This window comes from Pseudopipra pipra, chromosome 3, assembly GCF_036250125.1.
Source record: "Pseudopipra pipra isolate bDixPip1 chromosome 3, bDixPip1.hap1, whole genome shotgun sequence".
NCBI lineage: Eukaryota > Metazoa > Chordata > Aves > Passeriformes > Pipridae > Pseudopipra > Pseudopipra pipra.
Window position 1 is genome coordinate 113,387,412 of NC_087551.1, and position 11,616 is coordinate 113,399,027.

General features: G+C 53.0%; 1 protein-coding gene across 1 annotated transcript; it reads right to left on the reverse strand.

The window, feature by feature from the left end:
• Positions 1-1,513: 1,513 nt before the first annotated feature.
• Positions 1,514-8,177, reverse strand: XKR5 (XK related 5). Its single transcript, XM_064650795.1, is given in 8 exon segments — positions 1,514-3,061; positions 3,063-4,113; positions 4,769-4,880; positions 5,403-5,572; positions 5,699-5,908; positions 6,760-6,926; positions 7,029-7,212; positions 8,018-8,177. Coding segments are annotated over 8 exon segments (1,983 nt in total). The 5' UTR covers positions 8,076-8,177; the 3' UTR covers positions 1,514-3,030.
• Between the last annotated feature and the right edge of the window lie 3,439 nt (positions 8,178-11,616).

Sequence of the window (11,616 nt, forward strand, 5' to 3'; positions counted from 1 at the left end):
AAGAGCTTCATGGGAAATGCTGTAGAAGGAGCAGAGGGTCTGACTGGGTCTCCTCAAGCATTTGGGGCACTTTGAGATTTCATCAGCTGGTTCCCCTCTGCCCCTCTGCCAGCTGCACTTTCTCATCCTGGGTTTGGACTGGCCCAGGGCCGTGTTGCTCCACACAGAGCAGTGACATGGGATTTGGGGGATCTCTGCACCCCGTGGGTTGATGTGAAGGCAGACCAGAGTGGGGAGTGACCCTGTCACCCCCCAGGCACATATGCACAGCTCCGGGGATACACCACCAAAATCAGGACTCGGCACCATGGTGCTGACAGCTGGAGCTGGTTCTACCAAACCAACAGGTTCCCATCCTGCATTCATTGTAGTCAGTGGCACCTCCCCTTGCACACACACCTTTGGATCTGAAGTCACCGTGGGATATTTGCAGATATCTGGATGACTTTCCAGCCCTGAATTCTTGGCGAGACTCTGGCAGGGGTTTCCAAACTTTCCCCATGGCCCACTGATGCCTGGGGAGGTAGAAGAAGACTCCCACAGCCATGGTCTCATTCCTTCAGGCACTTGCTGTGCACTGTATCTGCCACCTCCACTATCCCACAGCTCCCTATTTCATTCTCACCAGCTCCCATCTGCGATGCCACAGTAGCCTCAGTCCCTCTCCCCTCCAGTCCCCATCCTTGGAGGGATTTAAAAGCCATGTGGATGTGGCACTTGGGCACATATTTTAGTGATGGCCTTGAGTGTGCTGGGGGAACGGTTGGACTCCACGATCTTAGAGGACTTTCCCAACCTGGATGGTTCTGCAATTCCTATAACCGGCACTGGATGTGCACGCAGCCTCTGGACCTTGAGCAGCATCTCCCTCTGGTGGCAAATGAACGAGGTTTTGAGAGGAACACCTCCCCAGCGTTTCTCCCCTCTGGCACCATTGGGAAAAATCTGCATGTGCACCAGGTCATTTGGGTATCTTCAGTTCTGCCCCCCCCAAAAGATGGGAAGGGTGGGGAGGGACATCCGGAGGTGTGATTTGCTGCTGGAGTCCTCCTACTTCAAACAGAGCTTTAAAATTCACTGAAGAGGTTTAGATTGGATATTAGAAAGAAATTCTTCCCTGTGAGGGTGGTGAGACCCTGGCACAGGTTGTCCAGAGAAGCTGTGGCTGCCCCATCCCTGAAAGTGTCCAAGGCCCTAGATGGGGCTTGGAGCAAATTGGGATAGTGGAAGGTGTCCCTGGCCATGTCAGGGGATTGGAACTAGATGGTCTTTAAGATCCCTTCCAACCCAAACCATTCTGTGATTCTGTGATTAAATACAGGTTATTTCTGTAGGTGGAGACCTGTGGCTCACTGCTGGGACTGTCCCCAGCATGCAGGACTTGGGCCCTGGGTGTAACAGGGCTCTCACACAGGCTGGAAGGCTTTAAGGACAGACAATCCATATTATTTGCCCTGATTTCACATTGCTTATGTGCACCCCCAACATGAGACACAGACACAGCAAAGGCTGGTTTGGGTTTTTTAAGCATAATTATATATTATCAAAGGTAGAAAAACAAACTAGATAAAAATTCTTGTAATGCTCCAGCAGCACTTCTGCCTTCTGTGTGATGCACACAGTGAGGAGGACTCTGGAAAAGCCACTGGAACTGATTTGTACCTGCAGAGCACAGCCACAGCATGGAGGGCTGGGATCTGGATGGGGACAGAGAGCCTTCATCCCATTGGAATGTGGCTTCACTCCATAACCAGCACCAACTGGGTTTTCAGTGCCCAGGAGAACCATCTGGCTGGGTCAGCCCTGAGCAGTGAATGCATCATGGAAGCTTTTTTTAATAATTCATTGCATGCCTGTGTCCTTCCTGCTGCCTTTCCTGCCCTGTGGCACCACTGGAGTCCTGCCCACAGCGGGACAACAGCTGGAGGACGTGGCCAGATGTGCCTCAGCTGGCACCCCTGAGCTTGCTGGTGAATCCAGCTGACCACACCTCAGTTAACACATCCAGCCATGTCCTGGGCACAAACCCATGTCCTGGGCACAAACCTATGCCCAGCCAGCCTGTTGGGAAGCACTGGCTATTCCTGAGGCCACACATTTAGTTCCTGATATATTTAAACCCTGTCTGCACTGGGGATTTGATGGTGGCAGGACTATGTAGATCTGAGATTTGGTCTGAGGCTAAATTTAGGAGGCAGCATCCAGGCAGATGTGGATTATAGCTTGGTAAGCTGTTCTAGTGGAAGATGTCCCTGCCCATGGCAAGAGGTTGGACCTAGAAGAGCTTTAAGGTCCCTTCCAACTCAAAGCATTCTGTGATTCTATGATCTGGAAGCTGGGTGGAAGGGGGCAAGGAGGAGACTGGGCAGAAAAGGCCACCTGAGGAAGTGGGACAGTGGACAAGCAGCAGGACATGGCTCTTGGCTATAATTCAGAGTCCTGAGGTTGTGGTCTACAGCATGAAGAGGATCTATAACCCCGAAAAATGGAGTTGGTAAAGGTCTCAAGATGAACTTGGTGGGGGAAAGATAAACCAAGCACTGCTGAGCCTTACTTGAGGGCTTACTCTGCTCTGAAGGAAGGACATAAAACTCATAATTTTTCTGGTTTAGGCACTTATTTGTCCTGAGAAAACACCTGCTTTGGCCAAGACTGCAGCCTGGAGACAGCAGCCAGGTCTCCAGACTGGGACAGGTCAGCAGCTTGTACAGGCACTTGGTAAAGGACACAGTTCAAGTCATTGTCACAAATATACCAAAGGCAGCACACTCTGGCAGCCTGGCAGGACTGTGACATAAATAAGGTCAAAAAATAACTAGCCCTGGACTTTTAGGGCTTTTTAAGACCTTTGAAGTTCTCCAAAAATGCAAGTAGAAGATGCACCATGAGGGAAGGTGATGTCCCGGTGATGGAGGAGCACATCTGCCCAGTGTCAGGGGCATCACGGGGACAGTCTTCACCCCACCACCTCCTGCCAGGCCTTACTGATGAGACAGTCACCCCAACGTGACAGTGCAGCTCTTTACAGGGTCACCCTGGCAACCCAGACAGGTCTGTCCCCTTCCCCCAGTCCTTGCTGTGGGCATTTAGAGTCAGCCTTGGGGGTGGAGGTGAAGCACGGTGACCTCAGCTTGCTCCTCCTGACAGTCCCCTGCGTGCCACAAGGGTGGATGTCCCAGAGGTGATTCCACCCCATGAGGGCACCCTCTGTCCCCTCTGAGCCCTCGCTGGGGGGACCTGCCACTCCACAGCTGCCTGTGTTGCCAAGGGAAAAGCTCCTCTGCAGGTGCTTGTGGGCACAAGTGCCCAGGATTGGGCTGATGCTTGCCATCCCAAGGGATAAATCCTCTCCCTCTCCTCTTCCTACTGCTCCTCCTCCTTCTCTCAGGCATCCTGGAGAAGGCTGGGCTTCATTGTCCTTTTGCACCAGGGCCATGCACATCGTTGTGCCTGTGCCTGTCCCTGTCCCAGGCAAGGTGATGCCTCCTGCAACAGCAGTGAAATACACAGAGGAGCCCTCAGCTGAATCCGGGGAGAAGCTGCTGGGACGGGATATAGATGGGGGAAAAACAGGCTCCTGCCCTGCTCCATCCTCCTGTGCCATTCCTGCAGCGCCGGCGCTGGGTTTGATGCTTCCTCCATTCCCCACTGTCAGACCAGATTCAGCCTCCTGAGGAACAATGTCCCTCATGGGGAGAGAAAAGTTTGCCCCAGGCTCAACTCCAGTGAGTTTCCCCATCATCCATCCTCCAGGATAAACCTCTCCCACGCCACCATCTCCAAAGGCTGCGTTGATCACGGACAGATCTCCTGTCTTCAAGGCCAGCTTTACCAGCAGCCAGTGGTGATGGTTTGTCCAGCTGTCCTCCAAACACCCTTTGGATCGCAGGAGAGATGAGCTGTTCCCAGATTTTGGATCTGCTGTGGTCCCTTCCCCTGACAAGGACTCTTCACCTCCTGAAATTCCTGAGCTCTGCCCAGCTTGGGAGCTCTCCCCAGAGACCTCATCATCACCCGCTGCTGCAGCACTGCAGGATGTCTCCAGGAATCCCTGCCAGATCTCTGTGGACTTGGGATGGAGCAGGCTGTAATAAACCACCAGAGCTGTGGCACCTGGAAAAGAGCAGAAAGGTGTCAAGGGATGAGTCCCAGCAGCATTTGGGTGAGATGGGGAGAAGAGGCCAGACCTCACTGCCACCTCTAGATCACCAAGCCCTTTGCAGAAAAGGTGCTGGACATCAGGTGCTTTCTACTGGTACAGACATCAGGTTCCTTCCTAGTCCTATCTTAAACTCATCCAAGGGCAGAGGATTGCTCCTTTTCCAGCCCAAACATGCCCTTTCTTGATCACAACTGATCTGCGTGCAACCAGTCTGGGGAGATGCACAAAGCCCAGCACACGTGGGCATTACAGCTTCCCTTTGCTTCCAACCCACAGGGAAAACATGAGCCTGGTCAGCCTGGAGATGCTCCAAGGGCTGGAGTCCCTCTGCTCTGGAGACAGGCTGAGAGAGCTGGGGGATGTTCACCTGGAGAAGAGAAGGCTCCAGGGAGACCTTTAGAACCCCTTCCAGTGCCTAAAGGGGCTCCAAGAGAACTGGAGAGGGACTTTGGACAAGGGCCTGGAGTGATGGGAAGGGGAATGGCTTAAACTGAAAGCTCAGAAACAAAGCAAATAGTCTGATGCAACTAAAATAACTGATGATGCTCATTTACTCAAACTTCTCTCAAAATGTGCAATCCGGGTTCTAAAACCCCCAGATCTTACCTATTACAGACCCTGACATGACAGCCCCAGTCACACCCAGGCTGTTCCTCAGCTCTGCCTGCAGGAACCGGGTGGCCAACAGCAGCAGGAGCGTGTTCTCCATCAGCATTATCTGCAGAGCAGAGGGAAGAGAGTCGTCACCTTTATCCTTCTGATGGTTTTAGATGTGCTTCTGATGACAGAAAACACTCAATTTCTAATTTTCATAAATTCACAAAATCACAGACTGGTTTGAGTTGGAAAGGATCTTAAAATTCATCTTGTTCCAACCCCTTGCCATGGCAGGGACTCCTTCCACTAGACCAAGTTGCTCAAAGCCCCGTTTAACCTGGCTTTGAACACTTTCCCTGTTTTATTTCATACCTAACGTACCACTTAAACCATGAAAGTTGTTGACCTTAACTTTCTGCAAGGTGTCCACCCTTTTTTACCAGGAAAAATAACTCTGGCATTGTATGGCTGCCCCTAAAAAAATGAAACCAGAAGAGAAGGTGCATCCACCTTAGTGACCATGTGGCTTTTTATCCACACTGGACTTTCATCAAGTGGTGATGTGAGAAATGAGAATGGAAAGTTTGAAGCTTCTCTCCAGCAGCTGCACCCATGTGGAGTAAGGAATACCCTGGGTACTTACTGCATAAAATACAGACACCCTGGTCTTGGAGGGACCGGGTCGGACATTGATGTAGCAGAAGATGTACACGGCCCCCACCAGGCCATTAAACAGCCTCCAGCGGCATGGCTGGACCACAATATCTGTCTGCTGGGCCACCAGCCAGAAGGACATGAGCAACCAGTGGACACCTGCAAGGAGAAGGGACTGTATGGGCAAAGCCGTTCCTGGGGGAGGCTGCAAACAGCTCCAGCACCAGGAGCATCGCAGGGGTGACCTCAGGGTGGGATGTGGGGAAGAGGGATCTCAGGTCTTACCTGCCACAGCGAAAACCCAAAAGGAGTAGAGCCTGGTAAAGAGCACCAGGGCCAGGACCCTGGTCCCCAGCATCCCTGTCCTCCAGAGCAGCAGGCAGAGCATGGCCACGGCCGGCAGGCTGAGGTGGCCAGGCTTCAGCAGGCAGGTGAAGTGGCTGTAGGAGGCCAAAGCCCAGGAGAGGGAGAGCAGGGACAGCCCTGCGCTGACACCTGCACAGGGACAGGGCAGTCAGGGCTCTGAAGGATGCCCAGCTGCGCTGTGGGGCCATATTTCAGTGTCAAGGAGCTGCTGGTAGCATGGCACCCCAAAACAAGCTAGACACCTCATACTCCTGCCAACAGAATCATGGAATCACAGAATGGTTTGGGTTGGAAGGGATCTTAAAGGCCATCTAGTCTGACCCCCCTGCAATGAGCAGGGTCAGCTTCCACTAGATCAGGTTGCTCAGAGCCCCGTCCAACCTGGCCTTGAATGTTTCCAGGGATGGAACTGGAATATTTCAATTAGTTTATGCTAAATCTGGTCTTCTTTGTGTGCTTAGCATCTGCCTGTGGAAATCCTCTGACCACTCCCTCCCATGGGTAGATCTCTGCAGCCCCAGGGCAGCTCCATCCTGGTCACTGGCATCAGACCAGAGATGGACACAGTGTGACCTTGCACGCCTCAAATTCTCCCTTTGCACATCTGAAAGTTCACCTTTCCTGCAAAGCAGCCCCAAACCCCTAAACGCTCAGCACTGCAGTGTGATTAGGGCTGGACCACCAACAGGAACATGCTGGGTTCACACCCAGCCAAGACACTGCACATGGATACTGCTCGTACAGACTGTACTGGCCAGGAGAAGCCATGGGTGGCTCAGAACTCCTCTGCGTTCAGCCACAGCAGATCTTGAAGCCACATTTGTCCCTGGTGCTTTGCACTGAGGCTTCCCAGTCCCTTTGCAGCTTTCTCCTTCATCCAGAGCCCACCCTGTGCCCTGCCAGGTGGGCACATGCATCCCTCACCCAAAGGCATCGTTCCTATACAATTCAAAGCATCCTCCTGGGAACTCCCACCTTACCAGGGATGAAGCCCACTGGGTCAACAGCCACGTAGGCCTGGAGCAGGAGGTGAGGCAGGGTCTGCAACAGGGCTTCCAGGAGCTGCAGCACACACACGTCCCCGAGCTGTGTCAGCACCTCCCCAGCACGGGCACTGCCGCCTGCCATCCGCAAAACATCCCAGTACCTGCGGGAGTCACCGTGCTGGGATGTCCACCCTAGTTTTGGCAAGTTTGGGACTGCACCTGGGTTTGGGGGGGCTGGATGGGTCACAGGGAGCATCTCTCACCGCTTCCAAAGGCCCAGCTGGAGGAGGTGGAGCACCAGGAGCCAGCAGCTGGGTGGGTGTCCGTCCGCCCGGAACCAGAGGATGCTGAGGAGCTGAGCGGCATAGCCGGGCACCATACAGGCCATGGTCAGCCCAAACCAGCCCAGCTGCCCATGGACAAGGTAATGGGTGATGGCACAGAGCCCTGGAGAAGGGCAGAGAAGCAGTGCTGAGGGATGCCACAGCCACACAACCCAGCAACTGAGAGGTGCCACCTACAGTCTTAGAATTCTTAAAAAATTTAAGTTAGAAGGGACCTCAAATACTATCCAGTTCTAATCCCTGCCAAGGGGTGGGACACCTTCCACTATCCCAAGTTGCTCCAAGCCCCATCCAACCTGGCCTTGAACACTTCCAGGGATGGGGCAGCCAAAGCTTCTCTGGGCAACCCGGGCCAGGGTCTCACCACCCTCACAAGGAAGAATTTCTTCCTAATATCCAATCTAAATCTACTCTCTTTCAGTTTAAAGCCATTCCCGCCACAATTCCGTCTCCCAGCCACCGAGGGGGTTCGCAGCCCTTGTCCCAGTCTTATCTCCAGCTGCCGGCTCCCGGTGGCTTGTCAGCCGTGGCACAGCCACCGCCACCGAGGGGCCCAGCCCCAAGAAGGGCTCTGATAAAAACCTCAGCCTCCAAAACACATAAATAAATAAATAAAATTTTAAAAAGTGAAGAAACCCCCCAACTTTTCATATTAAATCCCCCAGAGACCGGCTGGGTCTGCAGGGATGCTGAACGCCCCAGCCTGCGGGCAGAACCGCTCATCTCCCCCCTACGCGGGAGCGCAGGGATGATTCCCCACTCCCCGATCTCCAGGGGTGACCCGGGACCCCGGAGATGGCCGTAGAGGGGCCGCTGCCACCCTCCCGCCCGCCTTTCCCCCCTCTTCGGGGTGGCGCAGCCTCCCCACAGCCCCGCGCATCCTGCGCGCATCCTGCGCGCTCACTCACTCGCCCCGCGCTCCGCCGCCAGCAGCGCCAGGCTGAGCCGCGGGATGGCCCCGCGCATCCTGCGGAGGAGGAGGAGAGGGAGGAAGGGGAGGAGGAGGAGGAGAAGAAGGAGGAAGAGAAGGAGGAGGAAAAGGAGGAGGAGAAGGCGAAGGAGGAAGAAGAAGGAGCCGCCCAGGCCGGTGCCTCCCCGCCCGCCCTTACCCGGCCCCCCCCCGGGCACCTCCCCCAGTGCCCTTTCCCGCCGGGCGGTGTGACGTCACGGTGCTTGCGTCACACCTCGGGGGCTGCACCAGCCCGAGACCTCTGGGGCAACTGCACACTGGCACAAGCCCATCCCGCTATCCCCCAAGTTGTTGTGCACTGGCACAAGCACACCCTGATGTCCCCCAGGCTCTCGGGCACGGGCACAACCCCATGCCGTGGGTGTCTCCCAGGTTTTTGTGCGCTAGCACAAGCCCACTCCGATGTCTCCCAGGTTTTTGCGCACTAGCACAAGCCCATCCCGGTGTCTCCCAGGTTTTTGCGCACTAGCACAAGCCCATCCCGGTGTCTCCCAGGTTTTTGTGCACTAGCACAACCCCACCCCGGTGTCTCCCAGGTTTTTGTGCGCTAGCACAAGCCCATCCCGGTGTCTCCCAGGTTTTTGTGCACTAGCACAAGCCCACCCCGGTGTCTCCCAGGTTTTTGTGCACTGGCAGAAGCCCACCCCGATTTCCCCTTGGTTCTTGTGAACTGGCACAAGCCCACCCCGATGTCCCCCTGTGCGATGCCCGCCATGTCCCTGTGCCGCAGGGATGAGCACTAGGTGGCAGCCGGGACATGGTGTGCACGGACCCGTAAATTAATCAGGTTGTTTTCCCCCCTCCTACCCCGAAGACAAAACCTTTGTGAAACGCTATCCCAACCGTCGGTGGCTCCAGGGGCCCTTGTGTGTACAGAGATGTGCCTCATCTGCTTTTTATCACAATTCCCAGCCCTGCAGCCTCCATCCCTGATGCTTTTTAGGAAATAAATCCCCAGCAGGTCCCTACAGGAAAAGCCATGAAAAGAGGTTTAATTAGGTCCAAATATCATCTAAGGTTTTGTAATTGCTTTTGCAAAATCCTGCAGGAGGCTCCCAAAGCTTTGTACATTGGCTGGGCTGTTGGATGTGTGTTCAGGAGCTTTCATACATTTTTTATTTTATTTTTTTTAAATTTTATTTTTTTATTTAATTTAAATTAACTATTGTTTTTGCAACTCTGAGAACAAAGCCCAGAGTCTGATGCTTAACAGGAGCCACCAAACCGCTCAGAGATGTCCTTGCCTGGTTATCCCTTCTTGTGGGAGCATCCCCAGGATCTCTGTCCATGTCCAGCACTGCTTTTTACCATAACTTGGCATGTTTGCATCTTCAACTCCGGTGGTTGGGTTGGGGGTTAGTGGGTTAATGTCGTCACATCCACATTCATGTTTCATTAATTAACAATGTTGAGTTGTTGGGCCCAGCTCCAGCGAAGCATTTTAATAAAGCCAAGGGTGTAATTAGGCTCTGGAGCCAAGTGAAGTTCAGCCTTGGTTGTCACTGAGCCTTGTCCTCCACAGTAGCAAATGCACAGCTGCCAAATGGCCCATTCCCAGAAAACCCTTTTTTTTTGCATGCAAAGCACAACTCAGCCTCTAATGGGCACCAAAGCCTTTCCCAGAGCTGAGGATGGGGTGCTGAAGAACCATCTTGCTTGTAAATCCAGCAGTGAAGAAGCTGCAAGGGTCCATGCAGGCACAACGTGGTGTGATCCTTCTTGTCACCCATGGAAGATATGTGAGAACCTCATCATCTCATCCCCCTGCCCTCCATCATCATCATTCCTGGGAAAAACCCACCCCAAGGTGTCTCAGCTGTCTTTTCTCAGCCTCTTCTGCTCAAAGGCTGTATTCCAAGCTGGGAATAAATTTCCACGCCACACAGGTCATGCTGTTATCGCCCCGTAACAATGCCAAGCAGAAAAGGCGAAAGCCAGAAGGCCTTCCAGAAGATATTCCCAGAGCTATCCACCCTCCCCGGTTTCACTGCCAGTTCCCAGTTGCTCTGGCTGCCTTCCAGCCACTGGTTTGGCTGTGCTTTTCTCTGCTGGACTTTGGTGTTCAGGAACCTCTTCTGATTAAAAAAAAAACTCTCAGGCTTCCAACAAAGGTACATCCTGGAGAAGAGTAGCTCTGGTGAGACATTACAGCCCCTTCCAGTACCTAAAGGGCCTCCAGAATAACTGGAGAGGGACTTTGGACAAGGGCCTGGAGTGACAGGACAAGGGGGAATGGTCTTAAGCTGCCAGAGGGAAGGTTTAGATTAGATAATAGGAAAAACTCTTCCCGGTGAGGGTGGTGAGGCCCTGGCATAGATTGCCCAGAGAAGCTGTGGCTGCCCCATCCCTGGAAGTGTTCAAGGCCAGGTCGGATGGAGCTTGGAGCAACCTGCAATAGTGGAAGGTGTCTCATCAACCATCTCTGCTGATTTTGATATAGCAGCTTCTCCAGGCACAGTGACATTATTGCACAGCACCAAGCCAAAGGAAAAAAATCATTAATAATAATAATAATAAAGCTCTCCAAGCCCAAGCTGTTGAAACTTTAATTACTCCTTCCATCTATTGATTTGAAAGTCCTTTGTACCTGCAAACTGAGGCTTCTCTGGGCAACCTGTGCCAGGGCCTCACCACCCTCATAGCCAAGAATTTCCCCTATTATCTAATCTAAACCTTCCCTCTTGCAGTTTAAGACCATTCCCCCTTGTTCTATCCCTCCATCCCTTGTCCCAAGTCCCTCTCCAGCTCTCCTGGCTCCCCTTTAGGCACTGGAAGGGTCTCTAAGGTCTCCCCAGAGCCTTCTCTTCTCCAGGTGAACACTTCTAGCTTTTCCAGCTTGGATCCAGAGCAGAGGTGCTCCAGCCCTTGGAGCATCTCCATGGCCTCCTCTGGACCTGCTCCAGCAGCTCCATGTCCTTCTGACATTGAGAGCCCCAAACCTGGGCTCAGTGCTCCAGGTAAGCTGCCTACAGGTGACATCACACAGACCCAGCTGCCCCTCACATGCTGTGCCACGTTTCTTCCCAGGTGTTCTGCCACACACCCTGTCTGCAAATACTTCACAACACTTTAGAGAAGGTTTTCAGTGAATAATCCCACTCTGGTGGACGCAGGGGTCAGGTCACATCTTCTGCAGGTCATTCCCTTGCTTGAGGTGACTGAGCAAAGAAGTTCTGAGGGGTGATTGTGGGTGATATCAGGAGATGTAGAGATCAGGTTTTTATGGCTGCAAGATGGTGATTCTTAGAACAACTAGTCCAGACACCCACAAGAACATTTGCCTTCCTGGATTAGGTGCAAAGGACCTAATTCCAAAGCTGTTTGTGAGAGCTGCTCTGTAAAAGTGACAGTATAATTAGGTTTAATCACCTTGTGGGACTAAATGCATTCAACATGTGAGTACTGAAACTCAAAAAAAAAAAACCAAAAAAAACCCCAGGAAAATGAGGAAAGAAAAGCACCAAAAGGAACAGTCCAGAGAAACAAGAAGCCTGCAGGCAGCCTGAAAGCTGTTAAGAAAGGCTGTGCTAGAAATGT